General features: G+C 41.3%; 2 protein-coding genes and 1 long non-coding RNA gene across 6 annotated transcripts in view; 1 reads left to right on the forward strand and 2 right to left on the reverse strand.

The window, feature by feature from the left end:
* UGDH (UDP-glucose 6-dehydrogenase) overlaps positions 1 to 8,165 on the reverse strand; it is a 33,562-nt gene extending 25,397 nt beyond the window's left edge. For all 4 annotated transcript variants that reach the window (XR_014812329.1, XR_014812330.1, XM_003356899.6 and 1 more), the window contains exons 1-2: positions 7,872 to 8,165; positions 1,421 to 1,589 (exon numbers count right to left, since the gene is read on the reverse strand). Coding sequence is in view for 2 of the 4 variants with exons in the window: in XM_003356899.6 (XP_003356947.1) it covers positions 1,421 to 1,582 (162 nt within the window). In the remaining 2 variants the exon portion in view is untranslated. The remainder of the gene's footprint in view (positions 1 to 1,420; positions 1,590 to 7,871) is intronic.
* Positions 8,166 to 8,300: 135 nt separating this feature from the next.
* On the forward strand, positions 8,301 to 9,294 carry LOC146400394 (uncharacterized). Its single transcript, XR_014812331.1, has 2 exons — positions 8,301 to 8,489; positions 8,668 to 9,294. It is a non-coding gene; the product is annotated as an uncharacterized LOC146400394 (long non-coding RNA).
* A 4,953-nt stretch (positions 9,295 to 14,247) lies between these two features.
* The window catches only part of SMIM14 (small integral membrane protein 14), a 75,028-nt gene continuing 67,397 nt past the window's right edge, over positions 14,248 to 21,878 (reverse strand). The window contains exons 4-5 of the mRNA XM_021101115.2: positions 20,689 to 20,831; positions 14,248 to 17,403 (exon numbers count right to left, since the gene is read on the reverse strand). Of these exons, the coding sequence (XP_020956774.1) occupies positions 17,371 to 17,403; positions 20,689 to 20,831 (176 nt within the window). The 3' untranslated portion in view covers positions 14,248 to 17,370. The remainder of the gene's footprint in view (positions 17,404 to 20,688; positions 20,832 to 21,878) is intronic.

A 21,878-nucleotide genomic window follows, 5' to 3' on the forward strand; every position in this document is an offset into this window, starting at 1 on the left:
TTCTTCCAAAGGCAACCTAAAAACTATGGTTGATTAGAGTCTTATAAATAACAAAATATTTCTGGAAAAAAAAAGAATATATCAATGTTGGAGAGAAAAAGCTACCCTCAAATCTTCAAATTTCTTTGCTGAGCTTCAAAGGCATAATATCATGCACTCATTTTACACTGAAAAATTTTTTAAATGGAATACTGATTAATAAAAGAGGTATATTTTCCTAACTATAAATTATCTAAATTCACAGAAATTTTGAAATTCCAATGAAACAAATTAGTGACACACTAAATACTAAATATGAAAGACACCATTTATTCATCCAAGGTTTACTTGATATAAATACAATAATCTATAAATATAATAGGCTTACATGAATTAATATCATAAACATCCAGTTTTATTTATTTTTTTACAGAATATCACTTTTTTTTTCTTTTTACCATTCTACCTGCAGCATATGGAAGTTCCCAGGCTAGCAGTCGAATCAGAGCTGCAGCTGAGGCTGAGGCCTACACCACAGCCACAGTAACACCAGATCCCAGCCACATCTGTGACCCACACCATAGCTTGTGGCAACGCCAGATCCTTAACCCATTGAGCAAGGCCAGGGATCAAACCCTCCTCCTCGCAGAGACAATGTCAGATCCTTAACCCAATGAGCCACAACAGGAATTCCAAATACCACTTATAGCTGTATTATTACAATACAGCAATCATAGTAACAGACAAAATTAGAAAATAGAGGAGTTCTCTTGTAGTTTAGCGAGTTAAGGATCCAGTGTTGTTACTGCAGTGGCTTGGGTCAATGCTGTGGCATGGGTTTGATCTTCTACATGCTGGAAGCTCAGCCAAAAAAAAGGAAAAAAAAAAAAAAACCCAAAGAAACAAATAAATAAAACCCCCAGAAAAACAGAAAATTACCCATAATCTTACTACACTACTACAACCATGATTAACATTCAACATACTCCTTTCCAAGCATTTTCCCTAGGTATATTTGACATAATCATCATGTCCATAATATCGTGTATTTAGATTTTTTTCATTTAATTTCTTATCAGTTACAGTCATAAATTTTTATATTAAAAGTAAGTTATTGGAGTTACCGTCCTGGCTCAGTGGTTAATGAATCCAGCTAGGAACCATGAGGCTTCGGGTTCGATCCCTGGCCTCGCTCAGTGGGTTAAGGATCTGGCATTGCTGTGAGCTGTGGTGTAGGTTGCAGACGTGGCTCAGATTCCACTTTGCTCTGGCTCTGGTGTAGGCCGGCGGCTTCAGCTCCGATTGGACCCCTAGCCTGGGAACCTCCATATGCCGAAGGAGTGGCCCTAGAAAAGGGAAAAAGACAAAAAAAAAGTAAGTTATTTAGCAAAAATAGCAAGAAAACAAAGAGCATAAGAACAAAGTGTTTAATGTGGTTTACCTCATAAATAGGAAGTGTAGGAGAGTTCCACGCGTTGATTCTTGATTCATTGACATCAACAACTGTTACCCTGATTTCAGGGCACTTAAGAGCAATGACACTACATGTGGGTCCTCCAACATAGCCTGCACCGATGCAGCAGATCTTCTTAATTTCAAACATGATTGTACTAGAAGGGAAACAGACTGTTCAACTATTGAGATCAGAAAATTTAAGGCACTCGTATTACACATTCATCACACTTTATGAAAACTGTCAAGGTGACAGATATCTGGAAAGATTTCCTACGTTCACACTCATTAAGAACTATGAAAACAGGAGTGTCCATGAGGACACAGTTCGATCCCTGGCCTCGCTCAGTGGGTTAAGGATCTAGCGTTGCCATGAGCTGTGGTGTAGGTCGCAGACACGGCTCAGATCCGGCATTGCTGTGGCTGTGGCTGTGGCCAGCAGCAACAGCTCCCATTAGACCTCTAGCCTGGGAACTTCCATATGCCACAGGTGCGGCCCTAAAAAAGGCAAGAAGATGAAAAAAAAAAAAAAAAAAAAGAAGAAGAAAAAAGAAAAGAAGAAGACAAGAAAGGAAGGAAGGACTATGAATACGATGATTAAAAAAATAACAGGAGTTCCCGTCGCGGCGCAGTGGTTAACGAATCCGACTAGGAACCATGAAGTTGCGGGTTCGATCCCTGCCCTTGCTCAGTGGGTTAAAGATCTGGCGTTGCCATGAGCTGTGGTGTAAGGTTGCAGACGCGGCTCGGATCCCGAGTTGCTGTGGCTCTGGCGTAGGCCAGTAGCTACAGCTCCGATTCGACCCCTAGCCTGGGAACCTCCATATGCCGCAGGAGCGGCTCAAGAAAAACACCAAAAAAAAGACAAAAACAAAAACAAAAACAAAAAACCAACATCTCATTTGGATGACCTAGCCTGTGCTCAGCTGTACTGGCATGAAACATGGAAAAAAAATTATAGTAAGTGATATTACTGGAGAAGAGTCACAAAGATTATAATGAACTCATTTAGAAAGTTAAGAATCAAAATAAAAGCTTACTTAGGCTTACACCCTAAGATAACTTTGACTGCTGAGGGAAAGTTCAAGAGTTAACACACCAGCATAATTCTTAACTAAATGCCTGTGTACAAAGGTCAACTTTCTGATAGGTTTAGATTAAAATGACATATTAAGATTAGTTCCAAAATCCAGGATTTCAGAAGCCAATTCTGAATTTTGGAACTAATCTTAATATGTCAATTATATTCCCTGCAAAATTTCTTTTTAGGTACTTCACAATGATCTTAAACTCTATTTCAACTTGAAGGAGAAACCATGAGATAGTTAAAGGAAAGTAATTTCTGCAGCTGTGACACAGGTTGGATGGGTTTTCAAAAGCAATTAGGTGAACAGGATTCACGCTAATCAAAATGACAAGGGACTGGGTTATATTGTAAGAACGTCAATTTATTCAGTAATGAGAATCAACTGTCAAACGGATCAGATTCTTAGAAATGTAGTCATTATCAAGGACTAAATGTAATCTTAGATATCCTTTGATCTAACCCATTCATGGGTTCCAAAGAGAAGGAAAATGGTAATCAGAGAGTTCAGGATCTGTTAGGATAATCGTGTGGAATCGAGACAGTACTGTGGAGGGTTGATCTAATTACAATGCCTACCAAGTATAAGCATGCTATGAAAAAAGATACACAAAGCACATAATTAAGATGATTCAATTCCCTTTGGTCTGAATCTGTACTAATGAAAGTTTTTGTTTTTGTTTTGCCCACAGGCGCAGCATGTGGAAGTTCCCAGGTTGGGGAACGAATCTGCCCCGTAGCAGGGATCCTTTACTATAAGGGAACTCCCAAATAATGTTCTTATCTTCATCAGTTCTCTTCCTACTGGAAGAGAAGGAGCTGACCAACGCATGCAAGTATCCTGGTCTGTGTTAATCAACCAGTAACGTGTCTTATAAATTTTCTTTTTAGGGCCCTGCCTGGGGCATATGGAAGTTCCCAGACGAGGGATGGAATCAGAGCCGCAGCTGCCAGTCTGCACCACAGCCACAGCAACAGGGGATCTGTCAGAGCCGTGGCGTGCTGCAATGCTGCTGGATCCATAACCCACCAAGCAAGGCCAGGGATCAAACCTGCATCCTCAGGGATACTGGTTGAGTTCTAAACCCACTGAGTCGAAATGGGAACTTCTCTGATGGCTTTTTTTCAATAATGATTTTTATTTTTTCCATTATAGCTGGTTCACGGTCCAATGACTTTTTAATAACTACTGGAATAACTACTTCCAAAAAGAAACAGAATTTTAGTAAAACAGTAAATATAAGCAGAATTTGGAATCTAATGATTCCATGAAAGAAAGCAATATTCTTAGCAATATACATACAAAGACATTTAATTTTTTTGAACAGGTAATAAATTATGATTCAAAAATTAAATCTAACAAGGTAAACACTCAGAAGTCACATATATATCCCATTCTTATCCACTCTTATGACATAATAAACATGAATATCTTTATTTCAGTAAATATGGATATACATTGTAATTTTCTTTTTTTCTTTTTTTTTTGTCTTTTTGCCGTTTCTTGGGCCGCTCCCGCGCGGCATATGGAGGTTCCCAGGCTAGGGGTCGAATCGGAGCTGTAGCCACCGGCCTACGCCAGAGCCACAGCAACGCGGGATCCGAGCCGCGCCTGCAACCTACACCACAGCTCGCGGCAACGCCGGATTGTTAACCCACTGAGCAAGGGCAGGGATCGAACCTGCAACCTCATGGTTCCTAGTCAGATTCGTTAACCACTGCGCCACGACAGGAACTCCCTTTTTTTTTTTTTTTTAAACTTTTCTGAAAGTGGGTTTTCAATCCCCCTTTTGGGAAAGCGTAACAATTCATGAGGTTATAATTTAATAACTTTTAAGGTAACACAGCTGAGAGTAAATATAACAACCGATGAAATCAACATAGCTGAAAATCTGCTAAACTCCAAAGAAGGAAAAAAAAAGTGCAGGAGCAAAAGGTGTCATCAGCCTTTGGGGCATTAAGAACAAGAATTACACAGTGTTTATTTCTTCACTGTCTAAAGAGTGACACAGAATCTGGAAGTCAGAAATGTTCTGGTTTCAGAGAAGTGGGACAAGAAAAGGCTTTCCCAATGACTGGATGGCTGATTCTCCCCAAATGCTTTATTCTGACTCTACCCTGCCTTATGAATTCAGATTGCCAGGAATCATAATACTAGAAAGGGATAGCCTAGATTTGAGGTATAAGTATTCCAGGCAGGGAAGAAAACTTCCTTTCTGTAATAGCAAGTTTCCATTCTAGTGTTTCCATCAGTCTTTTATGAGCTTAGTCATAGTAAGTTAATATCTAAAGTCTCATTAACCCTGTGTCCATGAGAGAAATTAAAAAAAAAAAAAAAATGACCTTGGAGTTCCCATTGTGGCACAGCGGAAATGAATCCAACTAGTATCCCTGAAAATGAGGGTTTGATCCTGACCTTGCTCAGTGGGTTGGGGATCCAGCGTGGCTGTGAACTGTGGTACAGGTTGCAGACACGCCTTTGATCTTGAGCTGCTGTGGCTGTGGCTGGCAGCTGTAGCGCTGATTCAACCTTTAGCCTGGGAACTTCCATACGCTGTGGGTGCAGCCCTCAAAAGACAAAAAAAAAGAACTTTCAGATCCACAGTGATGAGAAAGAGTCCTAATCTGTGATGAACTTGAACAACTACTACACACAGAAACACCCTTACTGGATAGGTGTCCTCTCTAATCAAAACCAGCATATCAGTATATGTAGGAATAAAATCTTTTGAGATTCCAAAAAGTGGTGTCTCAAAAGATTTCTGGACGGAGAGCATTACCGCTTAATCCCATAGCCAAGAGGTTATAAGGGAAGCCTATGCCCTAAGTCTCGACCAGAACAGGTTCTGCTAACATTTTTATAAGAAACATGGCTTGACTATCTACATGATGAACTCTTGGACTCAAGGAGTTCATAGTTTAATAAGGTGCTCTTAGATTAACAGTTCTTACCTGCTGCTGTTCACTTTGGCACCTAGAACTTTAGGCTTTCAATAAATAATAGTAACTCAATAAGGGCCTCTTTGAGGGATAAAAATTGTTATCGGAATATCTTCAGTTCAGATGGCTGATCACAGTATGTTCGCAGGCTGTCCACAATCTGATCCTCCTTTCTTCTTAAGGTAGAACTTCAATATGTCTTCTCAGAGTTACTGCTTATTCACCTTGGTTGCCAGGTCTTATTCAGCTTGCCTTCCATACAGCAGTTGGGATAAACTATTGATAACAGGTGGGCCCATATTATAGAACTGCATGTTTTGGGGTATCCTTGTTTAACTATTTTTTATGAAGTATGGCTCACAGATGACAATGGGAAAGTCACTGAATAAGCTTATAGTACCATCTGTGTAAGTCCAAAAAAAGTATCACTTGGAAGTTTCAACAAAATCTTCAACAAGCTTTGATGTGGAGCTTGATATAGTATTAGTGATATACTTTGCCTGACACAGATGTCTTCCATTTCCATTTCCCCCCCCCCTTTTTTTGGTGGGGGCGGGGGGAGCACCGCAGCATGCAGAAGTTCCCAGGCCAGGGATCAAACCTGCGCCACAGCATTGATTTGAGCCACAGCAATTATAATGCTGGATCCTTAACTGCTAGGCCACCAGGGAACTCCTGACTCCATTTTCTATTTCTAATCTTACGTATCTTCTGACCCTCTACTGTGCTGTCAGGGAAATGGGAATGTTTGCTTATTGAATGAGTCAGTATGAAATGAGTTTTTACCTCTGTATTTTTGAGAAAGTTACAGCAAACCAGGCTGTACTACTTTTCATCTAAAATTTTATAAATTTGGATCAATATTTCAATCTGGAAAATGTGGCTAAGGAATAGAGAAGGTCCTATTACAATCTAAACTTAATCATCCCTCCATCCCCCACCCCTCTTCAGTACACTTGCAGCGAAGGCAATGGATGTTATAACTGGATACATCACTTCACACATCATCTTAGACATTTCCAAAAATTAAATACTAACAGATGCCTGACCTGGGAAAAATATTTAATCAGTGAGAAAGATTTTTAACCTTATATCTAAACAATATCATGTAAAGCCGTGGATATAGCCAGAGAGAAGATGAAGTATGCTTCTTAGTTTCAGATTTTATGTTAGAGAAAGGAGTACAGCAATAGAAGACATACTTTTTTTTTTTTTTTTTTGTATTTTTGCTATTTCTTGGGCCGCTCCCATGGCATATGGAGGTTCCCAGGCTAGGGGTCGAATCGGAGCTGTAGCCACCGGCCTACACCAGGGCCACAGCAACTCGGGATCTGAGCCGCGTCTGCAACCTACACCACAGCTCACGGCAACGCTGGATCTTTAACCCACTGAGCAAGGGCAGGGATCGAACCCGAAACTTCATGGTTCCTAGTCGGATTCATTAACCACTGCGCCACGACGGGAACTCCATGAAGACATCCTTTCAATCAGGGTTCTCGACCACTTACCTTACTAGATGCTAGGCACTGACAAACACATCTCAGAGCAGACAGTAAGCTCTTTCATTTCCAGAACTGCCCCCTGCACCTCCCAAGGAACAGACCAGACTACTGTTGCCCATTTCTTAGGGGATTTGAAGAATCTCAAAGAGTCACTGTGTCTTTGAGAGCAGTCAATGAACAGCTACTCCTCTGTATATCTCTGAAAAGTTCACTACTAGTGAATCCCTCTTTTCTACATACCAGAATTCTTGACCTTACTCAGTTATTTTCCTATATATAAAGAGGTACACAGTTTTTCAAGGTCCCACACAAACCTGATATCCCAAGAAAGGCCTTCCCTAACATGAAACAAAGCCACTACACGGTGTGGCGGCCAACAATAGATCCCAGGGCAGCCCATACAAAGATCAAGATGGAATGAATGTCTTAGGATTTCGTCCTCGAAAGGACTCTGGTTCTTTTTCTCTTTACTCTCTTAAGAAGGGCAGCCAGTGAGATGAGGAAAGCAGCATCCTAACCTGTGAGCAGACTATAGACACAAACAAAAGACTGGGATTCTGAGACCAAAATGGGGTCCCTAACCAGAGGACCGCTTTTTTTTTTTGGCGGATGTTTGGCTTTCAGAGGCGCCAGGGAAATCTCATTTATTTTACGTCGGAAAGTAGGAGAAGGCAGAAAAAGAGGCGGTTGGAAGACTCAAGAGTCTTAAATAAAAAGCCCAAGATATCCCTCCTCCAGAGCAGCAGATCCAAAAGACGATTCCCGCCCAGAACCCAAAAGAAGAGACGAGGGTCGTGACACTGGACGCTCGGGACTGGAAACAGCACGCACACCCTGCCGGCTCCTTCCACACCCCTCCCCGACCCGGGGACATCCCCACCGGGCGGCGGGGCCAGCCCGGGAAAGGCGCTTACCCACTTCCAAGCACCAAGCACGGCGACCGCTCCTATCTTGACCGCTCGGACAGCTCCTCGCTCTGGGCCGCGCAGCCGCAGCTGCAGCACTCGCGCCCTGCTCGGTCTGATCCCTGTTCACCGCACACCCCTCTCAGGCTGCCAGACGCCTCACCCCGAGTGCCCAGCCGGAGCCCGTATTTAAAGGCTTCCACCGGAGAAGGCGGAGGCTTCATTCCCCGGCAGCCAGGCCCTCCCGGACTCTGCCCTCCGCCGCATCCTTACTCCCCCTACCGCCACGTTAGGCCCGAGACCCACCCCTATTTCCTGCAGGGCCCAGGGGCGGGGGACGGGGCGTGGCTAGTAGGGGCTGGGAGGGGGGCATTCCCCGCCCCCAGCCGAGCCTGGGCAAATCCCCTCGGACCAGCTCAGCGGCCCCGCCCCTGCCGGGAGCGGCGCTGGGAGGAGCTGCGTGTGCGGCGGGTCGGCGCTCCAGGGCTACGGCCTCGGGAGAGTTTAGCTCAGGTTCTAGTTCCCGGGTAGTCTGAGGCCAGCTCTTGCCCTCCGGCCCCCGCTTCTCTCCCATTGTGCCTGTCCTGGCTCACTGTCGGGACTGAGATGGTGCCGCGTGCGCGCCAGGTCAGCCATATTCTGGAGCTGGGGGGGGTATTGGGCGGGCTGCGGCCCAAGGGGACCGGAAGGACCAGCCCCCTTTCCGGTCTCCCCATCAGCCTAGCGGGCCGGCCTGGTCTTTCGGGCCCCTAGACCCTGCGGGTCAGACGTATCCAGCGGCTTACTCCATCTCCACGCTTTACAGGCTCGTGGGTCTGCCGCACCCTCCAGGCCCGCCGCACCCTCCAGGCTCGCAGCCCAGGGTTTCGTCAGATTACGGCTTCCTCGCCCCTTCTGGGAAGGAGGCGCCTCATGTCTGAAGGATGATGCTGAATCCGATCATGACTGGACCAGTTCGTACCCTCGCCCTGATCCTTGGGTAGACAAGCGGGGCAGCCACGCCCTCCAGGCACATTTTTCCAGATACTCCTGCCAATTCGGGATTTGAGCTGTCTGTGCATGATATATAGCGGAGAGCATGGAAGATAGAAATGTCGCGTATGAGGAAGAGTAAAATTGACGCATGGAGCCTCCCACTTTTTGGGGGGAGATGGGGCGGTGGCTGGGGCATGTGTAAGTTCCCTGGCCAAGGATGGAAGCTGCGCCACAGCAGTGGCCCAAGCTGCTGCAGTGATAACTCTTGGTACTTAACCCCACTGTTCCATAAAAGAACTCTTGATGGAGCCTCCCACTTTTAATGAAAACAGTTCTGTTCCTGTTTCCCCACTCCAAGGTCATTTTAAACCTCAAATGTAAAAAAAGGCAGAACACTGTAAACCAACTATAATAGAAAAAATAAAAATCATTATAAGAATAAATAAATTTTAAAAATCATGACTTTTTCCCCCTCTCATTAAATTAGAAATTATATCAGAGTTCCCTGTGGTACAGTGGTTTAAGGATCCAGCAGCGTTATCACTGCAGCAGCTGGGGTCGCTGCTGTGACCCAGGTTCCATTCCTGGCCCTGGAACTTCCACAGGCCCCGGGCAGGGGCAAAAAAAAAAAAAAAAAAAAAAAAATTACATCAAGTGATATATAGTCAAAGTCAAATACCATTTTGAAAAATGTCATGAGGAAAGTGGTTATCAGTATATAAAGGAGTATTAAAATACCCTATTTGGAATGTTGATTGAGCAGAGTTTGTTGTGGATTGTAGAAAATGTGATGAGATATGTAGGCACTGTACATTCTATGCAGTTAAATTAATTCATCCAATAAGTATTTAGTGCCTATTGTGTTAAACAGTACCCTAGAGACCAAAGATGAAAAACCGATTCCTTTTTCCAAAGCTGACAGGCTAGAGAGTTCCCACCGTGGCTCAGTGGAAATGTACCTTTCTACCATCCATGAGGATTCAGGTTCAATCCCTGGCCTCGCTCAGTGGGTTAAGGATCCCGGCATTGCCAGGAGCACAGCGTAGGCCAGCAGCTACAGCTCTGATTTGACCCCTACCCTGGGAACCTCCATATGCCTCGGGTTCGGCCCTTAATAAAAAAAAAATAATAATAATAAAAGACAAAGCTTATGGGCTAGTGGGAGGGAAAAATGAACAAGTGATTGCAGTTCATGTGGCAAATGCTATAACAGATGTATCTTTTTGGACTTGGTATATGCATAGGTTTAAGTTTCCTATTATAATTGACTTTCTAATAAAAGCTACTTTTCTATTATTCTTCCCTTTATCTTTTTTCATTTTTTAAAATTTTATTGAAACCGTTCATTTACAATGTTGTCCCTCTTCCCTTTATCTTGGAATTGACATTTTTCTACCTAGTGTTTGCCTCATATTCTTTGTATTTTGATAATAATCATAATCTTCAAAACAGTCAACAGGATCTCAGACATTAAATCAGAATATCAGTATTATCTAGAATGGACCTTTGGATATAGGACAACTTTTCTCAAAATGTGCTGACAGTCTCTGAGATCCTTTCAGGGGGATCCAGAAGGTTAAAACATTTTTATGATAATACTAGTATGTCACTATTTTCACTCATTCTCACAAGCATACAATGGAATTCTCCAAAGGCTGTATGACATGTAATGTTACAACAGGTCAATGCAGATACCATAGATTTACAAAAATGTAAAGCAATGCCAATCCTCTTGCTAATTTTCTGCTTAGAAGTAATTTTTCATAAAATATGCTATTTATATTAACATGTAATGATTTATTATAGTTATTTTTAAGGAATTAGTGTATTCTTTTTCTTTTTCTTTTTTTTTTTTTTTCTGTCTTTTGTCTCTTCAGGGCCGCACCCGTGGCATATGGAGGTTCCCTGGCTAGGGGTCTAATCGGAGCTATAGCCACCGGCCTACACCACAGCCACAGCAACGCCAGATCCGAGCCACGTCTGCGACCTACACCACAGCTCACGGCAACGCCGGATCCTTAACCCACTGAGCTAGGCCAGGGATCGAACCTGCATCCTCATAGATCCTAGTCATTAACCGCTGAGCCCTGAAAAGACCTCCAAGTGTAAAGGGATTCTGAGAACAAAAAGTTTGGGAACTGCTTGATGTATGCCAGTTATTTCAGATTATGTTTCATGGAGCTTTAAATTTCCCTAGTGGTGTGTCAGAGTCTGAGAAAGAGAAGGAGTGGGAGATTAAAACACACTGGGCTTTGTGTTTCTTACTTCCTTCTCCTCCACATCAAAGTGGCTCTACTTTTATCTGCTGTTATATATGAACATGTCATGTAGGATTTCAATTTATAAACGGGTTCCTCCTAAAATTTGGAAACTACTGATTCAGTTATTCATTAAGAATTTCCTCCAAGTGTTTACTATGTGATAAGACTGTGGTAGTAACTAGGAGTATAATTGTGAGTAAAGAATGATACATTCCAGGAGTTCCTGTTGTGACAGAGAGGTAATGAATCTGACTAGGAACCATGAGGTTTCGGATTTGATCCCTGGCCTCGCTCAGTGGGTTCGGGATCCGGCATTGCTGTGGCTGTGGCGTAGGCCGGCAGCTGTAGCTCTGATTTGACCCCTAGCCTGGGAACCTCCATATGCCATGGGTGTGGCCCTAAAAAGAAAGAAAAAAAAAAAAAGAATGATACATTCCCTGCCTTCTTCAGTTTTATTGTCTATGGGTAAACATCAAACACCACACAGATACATGTAAAATTACAACTTTATTAAGGAGAGATGCATAGGCTTGTGGGAATACAAGTACCTAACATAGTACAGGTCAGGGATGCGTCCTCAAGTGTTGGTAACTGAGCTCCTAATGGAAATATAGGCATTAAATAGGAAAAACAAAGAGGATGGTTAGAGGGATAAAAAGGGTAAATGGATGGAGAACAATTCAGAGCTCATTACAGTCATCAAGAATTAGAAGAAGCATGTCCAGGGCAATAGCCACGGAAATTTAGAATAATGAACAGATTAAAGAGATGATCTGGGGAGTTCCCAGGTGGCTTGGTTTTGCACTTCTAAAAGGAAAAAAGATGTTTAAGATAATAGTATGTCACTTTTTTCACAATTCTTTTAGGACTATACAAACAATAAAGTTAAAAATTACAGGTCCAGGGTTTGCCAGTGGGAGTGGATGGCTGTAGTTGTATGAAAAACAAATTATTAGAGGAGAGGTTAGGGGACTGAATATTCAAAAGATTGTCTACTTGGACATTGCTATCACCAAGAATCCCCACAGGGAGAGTTTTAAAAAGACAGGCAGGAAGTCCAGTGCTTAAATTCTTCAAGGAATGAGGTGTGATCCAGAGGTCTATAAATGACTGTGAAAGATAGGGTATCAAGTGGAATACTGACAGCAGGAGCTTCAAAAAGTTGGAGCATTCTAGAGAGGAGAGAGTGATAGCCTAGCAGCCAAAATAAGGAACTGGAATGAAGTTCGCTTATATTCTTTAGTTATAAGGTCTGGAAAGAAAACAGCCCCCATTTGAGAAGGCAACGGGAGAGTCAGCGCCCCTAAGGAGATGCCACATTTTGGTAAAGGGAATGTCCAGGAAAAAAAAAAAAAAAAAAAAAAAGAGAGACATGGGACTTTTGCTGATGCTAACCCTTAAGTTTACATGGTTTGGGGCATGTGGAAAGGTCTGGGATTGAATCAGCTAAGGGGGAATGGCTGAGTGATGGCCTGGAGTCTTGGACTTATACAAACAGGGATAAAGGACATCAGACAATTAATCAAGATCATCTCTAAGGCCAGTTATCACAGTGAGGCCTTGAGTGCGGGGAGTGGGAAGGGAGGCTTGAAGTAGCCTTGGCAAAAACATTAGTGAGTCTTCCTGTCAGAATAATGGTACTGGTGCCGGGGCCAATAAAGGGGTGACATCACTATGAAAGGGGCTCTGAGGGTATCCCCTGATAAGTCTGCACCTACTCTTTTCCTCTCCCTCTCGACCCATATCCCACCCAAGTTACCACCATATTTCTCTGCTCCTATTCCTTATATAAAACCCCTCCAAAAAGTTGCTTGTTCTGTCTCTCCTTCTTTACCCCCATTTTTTCCCTTAACTACTCCAGCTGGGTTTTCATCCTCATCACTCCAACAAAACTTTTTTTTTATCAAGTTCACCATAATACTTTTCTTTTTTTTGGCCATGCCCACAGCATGCAAAAGTTCCTGGGGAGTTCCCGTCGTGGCGCAGTGGTTAACGAATCCGACTAGGAACCATGAGGTTGCGGGTTCGATCCCTGCCCTTGCTCAGTGGGTTAACGATCTGGCGTTGCCGTGAGCTATGGTGTAGGTTGCAGACGTGGCTCGGATCCCGAGTTGCTGTGGCTCTGGCATAGGCTGGCAGCTACAGCTCCGATTAGACCCCTAGCCTGGGAAACTCCATATGCCGAAGGAGTGGCCCAAGAAATAGCAAAAAGACAAAAAAAAAAAAGTTCCCGGGCCAGGGGTCAAACCTGAGCTATAGTTTCGACCTGCACCACAGCTGCAGCAATACCGGGTCATTAACCCACTGTGCCACATGGGAACTTAGTTTGAAATCATTTCCACGAAGTTATTATTTCACAAATTTTGCTATTTTAAACAACACCTAAGTATCACAGAGACCTTGATATCATAACAATGCCAGCGAAATTATATCATTTTATGGGTATTAATAATCCTTAGCATCTGGATGCATTCCAGATCACAGAGGAAAAGCAAATTTTCACTTTTCTGTGTTTCAGTACAGTTACATGTCTAGCTCCTTTGGGGTAACATACATCTGCTCAAATAATTAACACGATTGGATATTGTACTCTCAAAGCACATGTCTATTGACCCTGTATTCTATTTTATTATTTTAAAAAAAGAATAACAAAAGAAATGTAATCACAGTCTATTTCCTAGAAGTTTTTAGAATCCTTGCTTCTGAATACTGGCCCCATACCGCTACTGTATAAATATTCTTTTTTTTTTCTTTTTTTGGTCTTTTTAGGGCTGTACCTGCAGCATATGGAGGTTCCCAGGCTAGGGGTTGAATTGGAGCTGCAGCTGCCGGCCTATATTACAGCCTCAGTAATGCCAGATCCAAGCCATGTCTGCAATTTACACCACAGCTCACAGCAACGCCAGATCCTTAACTCACTGAGCAAGGCCAGGGATCAAACCTACGTCCTCATGGATGCTAGTCAGATTAGTTTCTGCTGAGCCATGACAGGAACTCCTATAAATATTCTTAGAACTCAAAATTCATTCTTAGAAATGTCTCAGGGATAAAAAGTCTTACAAAGAAACTGTTTAATCAAGGACGTTAACATTTTACTAAGCAAAAAGATGCTTGCTCCTCTTCCCACAAAAGCCAAACAGAAAAGTGAGTGTTACTAATGTTTTCTATTTATTCATTAATAAAAAGTGCATAGTACAAGCCCTTTATCCCAATCCAAGTACTCAGTAAAAGATTACAATAAACCCTGGATGGCACAGATATGATTTGTTTGGCATGATTTAAACATTTAAAAACAGCAATTAACATTTAGTACATCACACGACCACTTCTGCCCTTAACAAAGTAATCATCGGACATGGTAACATACATATTTTCATTTAGAAATATTATAATGTTAAGACTAAGCCTACTATTGCAACAACAAAAATTTGACCCATTAATTTAAACTCTATTTCCCCTTCAAGTTGCTGTTTTGTGTCTTAAGCTGAGCTGGTCAAATTTTAGCACATATTCGTTTAGAGTGACAGACTTTGATTCAGGGTGAGAGACTTCTAAGGTTCCTTGGAAAATGTAGGATGTAAATAATTCTATAAACACTATCACATCGCATACCACGAACACACTAAAAATAACTTGGAACAGCTGTACTTGATAGTTACTTCTGAAACTTTCTCCAGGTAGTTTAAAATATGACTTGCTGACATGGGATAGTGCTTGAATAGATATGTGATAAAAATCTTCCACTATACACAGTTCCAATGCTAACTTTTTCCATGTGGAAAGCAAAAAAAAAAAAATTATTTTGCATAAAAGAACATTAAATAACTCTAAAATAAACTCTTAATGGCATTTGTGGAATGTTTAAGAGCCACAAGTGATTAAAATGTGAAGCTTTATCTTTCTTCTTTCTGGATTATTTTAAAAATATTGTAGCCACAGTTCAGGTGAATGTTTATAAGCCAAGTTAATGAGTAAGAGTGTGCTCAATAAAAAGGCCACGTATAGAAGCTTTAGGAATTAAATAGAATAATATAAATTACTAGTTAGGTTAACAGGAATACTTTATGTGCTATTGCATACTGTCTTTGTCAGGAGTGCAGAGAAATTTTACAAGCAAAAAAACCAAGACTAAACACTTCACTAAGAACTTTTAATTAAGTTAAAAGTTACTAGTTAAAAAGATGGTCTATATAACAGGAAAAGGTTAATGTTCTAATGTCATGTCAATTAAGTATATGTGACAGAAATGAAGAACTAGGAATAAGAACCCAGATTTCCAGGTCTCTAGCTAACATTAACCATTCTGTTTCCATGTCACAGTCACTTCTTCAACCAAAGTCAATTCTCAGTTATTTGTGAGCCATAGATTCAGTGAACACATCAGTAACTGTGCCAGAGATTGGCTTTCTAGCAGCTTAGAGAGCAGACCACTAGGATATGTGTACTAGCCTCTTAAGTTCAGGGGCAAGGGCAGAAAAAGGAATGCTCATAAGGGATTTAGCTCCATCTTAGGCCACTCCTGCCCTTTCTGCTTTAAATGTTTTAGGGGTTACAGAGCTGGAAAGGCTTCTCATAGGCCATGTCGAGAGGAAAAACCTTACATCTGTGGTGTTCATTTATCCAGGATTTGACTTACCTGTGTTTGGTACCCCTCGATTAATACAAATAATTAAGGGTAGAAGTTGAGCATAAAGCTAAGATGCACAGGAGGAATGCAAGCAATCAATACTGCATTATATAATGAAATGAAGCCCTTCCAGTGTTTATGGCCTAGAATATAATCAGAATAAAGGGGGAAAAATACCCTACAAGCGCCATATAATTGTATCAGAGACTCTATTAAACAGTACAATGATATAGAGAAGTTTATTCAATTCATACAAGTAATTTGTTGGATCTATACAGTGAAAAGCTAGACTTATCTAGGGGGAAAAAAATCCTTACATTGATAGCAAAATATCTTCTAGTCCCCATAAATCATCTGCAATCACTTGCTAGGCAAAAATTCCATAACCCACAGGTCATGCAGATTTTTTTTATGCCATTTGTATTCCTTTTCTTTCAAACTGAGCAAAAACAATGCAACTTTTTACATTTTTATACATTTCAAAAATTTTACTTATATTAATGCTCCTCCCCACCCCAATCCATCCTATTACTAAACGAGAATGAGACAGGGGTTGAGGAAAAGATCCTTGATTGTTTCTCATTTTCCTCTTTTTCCTTGGAGTAAACCAAGAATTCATTAAACATTTTTTTTTAAAGTCAGGAAGATAACAAGACTCAAAATGTTTTCTTTAAAGAAAATAACAGAGTAAATAAGTAAATAGCATTCAAATGTCAGTAACCAAACAGGCCCCCAATACAGCTTTAAGATAGTTTCATTTAACAGGAAAGTGTTACAACAGAAAAGCAGCTTCCTGAGAGGCACCTATTTTAAACAATAAATTATAGCTTAAATTATTACTGTATAGATTATACCTGGCAAAGGCAGAAAGAATTACATTTTTTCCTCTTCATGAACCATGTAAGGCTAGTGTACAGTGGCTTACAAATGTTATACAATGGACTATAAATTGTCCACCACATTTAAATCATATTTATTTAAAGTTTTCTTAATATTAGGTATTTGTAAGGGAATAAAAAACTTAGTAAACAATTATTTCATTTCTTCTTTCCTCCTTTTCTAGCCACATAAGCCAGTTGTAGTGGATGACACAGATTTCAGCTGTAACGTGTAAAATATTCTCAAGGCTGTCACAGTCCCAAGAACTAGAGAAAACTGCCACCCACAAATAAACTACCAAGGTTAAGTGTAAATACAGTGTGGTTCTAATTTTCTTTCATACAATCTCAGATAACCCCAAATAACTTTATAAATACCTTATAAAAACTTTTAAACCCATCAAAACTATTTAAAATATTTAAATGCAGAGATCTCAGATTTCCTTCAATCAGGCCAGAAATTATCACAAAAAGGATGATCACATTTACAAAGAGAATGAATGGAATGTGTACGTTTAGGATAACCAAAAAAGCCCCATGTAACTTTTTAATGTAGTCATTTACTCAAATATAGGAAAGGTGTTAACACAGGAAGCAAAAATAAGCTCGCAAGTGAAATTTCTAGAAGCTCGTGAAAACAATACCATCCCATATTGCAGATGCAAGAGGAAAAACAGTTCTAAACAGGGTAAAGAGTACTCTGGTCATCTTCGTTCATTTGGTCGTCGTGCAAGGTGTTAACTATTTTCACTTCCCATGTCACAAAGTTAGTCCACAGGAGGGGCTGGTGGGTCTTGTCCCTGGCGTTAGAAAAGACAGAAATTAGGGAACTGACTTCATAAATCCCAGTGCAAGCAATCTAACACCTACAGTAAGAACCGAGCAGCTGTGCTCCTCACCCTCCCATCCCTCATCACACACTCATCTGCGCGTCTCCTGTTTCTGCTCAAGGGCTACTAGAGAAACACTCTGATGCACCGCTGTTTGGCTCTTTCCCCTTGCAGTGCGCAAGAGCGGAAAACCGCGTAACAGTGAACGACCTGGGTGAAGGCACTCTCCCTGACAGCTCCCACAGTCATATTTAAACCCATCAAAAGGGAGTCTCATCCCTTTTGCAAGGGTGACTAAGTACAGTTCAGTCAAAGTGAAGCAAGAGACATGTTTCTGACTACAAAACATCAGTCAATGAGGAAGCACGGGGAGCCAGTCGCTACTGGCAGCCATCCTATGCTCAGAAAGGGTGAGCTTTGGAATAAAGCTAATGGTCTGAGGAAAGAAATTGGGTTTTTGACGACACTGCTAAACTTTCTCAACACTGACCCTACTTCTGGATGTTTTGATGTGTGAACCAAGAAAGCCAATTACTTAAACCAGGCTGAACGGATTTTTTGTTTTGTTTTGTTTTGTTTTGCCTTTTCTAGGGCTGCTCCCACAGCATATGGAGGTTCCCAGGCCAGGGGTCTAATTGGAGCTGTTGCCGCCAGCCTACACCAGAGCCGCAGCAACATGGGATCTGAGCCTTGTCTGCAACCTACACCACAGCTCACGGCAACGCCGGATCCTTAACCCACTGAGCAAGGGCAGGGATCGAACCTGCAACCTCATGGTTCCTAGCTGGATTCATTAACCACTGCGCCATGACGGGAACGCCTAGGCTGAACTGATTTTTGTTACTTGTAATAGAAAGCATCTGAAATGTAAAGGAAAGATCAGAGCTTTTAGGAATCTTCAGGAAGATTCCATTTATTTACTCTGACATGCTCTATGGGGCCCAAGTTGAGGATGATCAATCTGTCTACCTGCAATTAGTCCATATGTTCTCATGCTTATTCCTAGAGCAGTGGGACTATATTCCTAAAACTGCTGGTCTATAATGAATTAAGGTTAAGGGACTGCAATCTTGCATTTTTGTCATTTTTTTAAATGGCTTCTATTTTATTTTATTTATTTACTTATTTATTTTGCTTTTGGGGCCGCACCCATCGCATATGGAAGTTCCCAGGGTAGGGGTCACATCAGAGCTACAGCTGCTGGCCTATGCCACAGCCATAGCAACGTCAGATCCAAGCTGATATCTGCGACCTACACCACAGCTCATGGTAACACCGGATCCTTAACCCACTGAACAAGGCCAGGGATCGAATCCACAACCTCATGGTTCCTAGTTGGATTCATTTCCACTGTGCCACAATGGGAACTCCTTTAAATGGCTTCTAAATCAGTTTATTAAGTTGGGTTTCTTTAGCTCCAAACATTGAGGATCTTGCTCTTTGATATGAAAGTAATAAAACACAGAAAGTTAAAAAAAAAAAAAAAAAAAAAAGGCTAAAAAGGCTAAGGGAGTTCCCACTGTGGTGCAATGGGATTGGCAGTGTCTCTGGAGCACTGGGAGGCAGGTTCCATCCATGGCCTGGCACAGTGGTTAAGGATCCAGTGTTGCTGCAGCTACAGTGAAGGTCACAACTGTAACTCAGATCTGATCCCTGGCCTAGGAATTCCATATGCCATGGGGCAGTCAAAAAAGAAAAGAAAAAAGAAAAAAAAAAGCTAAGGAGAAAACACTGTCAAGACAATATAAAGCTATTTTATGGATACCCTCCTCTCTCAGAAAAATAAAAAAATTAAGGCATTTTGTACAATGCTAATGATGCCTTCTTTCTTTTTGTAATGCCTTCTTTTTTTTTTTAGGGCTGCACCCACAGTATATGGATGTCCAATCGGAGCTGTGGCAACTCCAGATTCTTAACCCACTGAGCAAGGCCAGGGATCGAACCCACATCCTCATGGATACTAGCTGAGTTTGTTAGCCACTGAGCCACGAGGGGAACGCCGCCTTCTTTCTTAATGCTACATATCTAAATGTTCAAATCCTAAAAAAAAAACCCAAAGCACTGACCAACTAACACTGCATATTTGCTTTCTCTTATATAAGCAATTAGTCTAACCCAACTCCTCTCTAACATTAACAATTCAGGATTGGGAAAAGAAGCAATTATTTTAGGTTGGGGAAGAGAAATAGTGGGACAATTTGGTGTTAAACAAGTGAATCCATCACGGAAATTTTTTTTCCCCTTTATTTTTAGGGTGGCACCTGAGGCACATTGAACTTCCCAGTTTAGTGGTCGAAGCGGAGCTGTAGCTTCGGGCCTATGCTACAGCCACAGCAATACCAGATCTGAGCCTCATCTGTGACCTACACCACAGCTCACAGCAATGCCAGATCTTCAATCCACTGAGAGAAGCCAAGGATCAAACCTGCGTCCTCATGGATACTAATCAGGTTTATTACTGCTGAGCCACATCAGGAACTCCCAATCATGGAAATATTTTTAAAGAGATAATATCCAAATCAAATGGGAAAGAAAAAAATTATGAATACTGGTTCTGGAAATGATTCAAAGGAACCCTTTTATGGAAACGCTATTAAAGACAGTATCGAAAACTGTTAGATTACTTTATCATATTTTTTATTTAGAAGATTCTAAAAATAGTTGTAATCATGACTATCAAGATTTGCTAACATTACCTCTCTTTCTGCCAGATCACTTGACCTTTTGTGATGCAAAAATGGAAGAATGAATTTGAGAGAAATAGGATGGGAAAACAAGAGGATAACCTGTTTAGCCAGTGTCCCTGTATTTGATAGCTAGGACAGAAGGGGAGAAAATGATGTGTGTGTGGGAGGAACACTTGAACTGTAACTGAGAACTGAGAGAGCTGGAAGCATGAAAGGCAAGCAATTAACTGTGAGAGGGATAGAACTGGATAGTGGAGGACTGAGATTTGAGAAATTCTGCTGTGGGTTATTATGAACTGGATCAGTTTTTATGTTTCTCGTGTGCGTAAAGATTGGAATTCATCTTAAATGATGTTAGGGCTACTGCTCTGTACTTCTCTCTAAATGTAACTCACAAAGACCATTTGGGGTTGCAAATTTGACTAGTAAGATTATACAGGAAGAACTAACTCCATGAGTTAAATTCTCCTTTTGCTAATTCACATGCTTCAGTCAAAACAAACCCCTCCCCTTTCTCAGGCCACACCCATCTCCCCACTCAAATGGATTTCTAATCCACCACACTTACATTATGAGGACTGGTTGGCTTTCCGGTTAGGTTGGATCCTCTTAGATTAGGAGGTCTCAATAGAAACAGGATCACTGCAATAACCATCCAGGCCATCAAGATCATGGTGATACTGATGCCATTATCACTGGAGGGTCCTGGTACTAAAGACAAAAAGAAAAAGTATTTGCAACAAAAACGGTAGAAAAACTATAATATCGTTCGACAAATGTAAAAACAACTTCTAATGTTTAAATGTCAATTCCAAAAACTGTATTAATATAAAAATTGTATTAATAATTTTAAGAATTACTTAGTATTGCAGCTTCAATTTTCCTTTCCTCCTGTGAGAAAATCTAAATGGTAAATGGTATAAGACAGTCATAAGCCAGAGCCTATTAAATAAAGATTTTTTTTTTTTTTTTGCTTTTTAGGGCTGCACCCGTGGCATATGGAGGTTCCCAGGCTAGGGGTCCAATGGGAGCTGTAGCCACCAGCCTACACCACAGCCACAACCTCACCAGATCCAAGCTGCATCTGTGAGCTACACCAGAGCTGCAACGCCGGATCCTTAGCCCACTAAGTAAGGCTAGGGCTCGAACGTGCATCCTCATGGACACTAGTCAGATTCGTTTCCTGTAGCTGAGCCACAACAGGAACTCCCTAAATAAAGATTTTTAACACTACAGTAGTTCTTAATATTTTTGGGTACTAGAATCCTTTGTTAATTTGATAAAAAGGACTCTTTCCACTATAATAATCCACGGATACACATACAACAATTTTGCATATGACTGCAGAAGATTCACGGACCCACAAAGCCACCAATCCACAGATATACGAGATCTTCAGAATAAGGCTAAGACCACTCGATATACAGTAAAGACACTCTAGGGGAGAGGGGATTATGCATTTCAATTGCAGAAGTGGCATGAAAAAAAAAATAACAGAGCTTAAGGAAAAGGGAACATCAGGTTGTTTAATATATAAATTAAAGATCCCTTAAATGACATTCTCAAACAGATATTTATTTGGCCTTCTTTTTGCAAAAAGAATTTGGATTCAGATCTAGATATTTTAAAGTCTATGCAAAAACAAAACAAAAAGATAAACATATGCATTCCCCAAGAGAAAAAAATCAAGTGTCTGTGTAGGTATCAGTCTTTCCAGCAACTCAAGGCAGTCATATCCTATCTAATTCAGACTAAAAA

Source organism: Sus scrofa, chromosome 8 (genome assembly GCF_054392235.1).
Source record: "Sus scrofa isolate SSC_HxYL_T2T_F1_AM1 chromosome 8, Sscrofa_HxYL_maternal_Yorkshire_Landrace_v2.0, whole genome shotgun sequence".
Classification (NCBI taxonomy): domain Eukaryota; kingdom Metazoa; phylum Chordata; class Mammalia; order Artiodactyla; family Suidae; genus Sus; species Sus scrofa.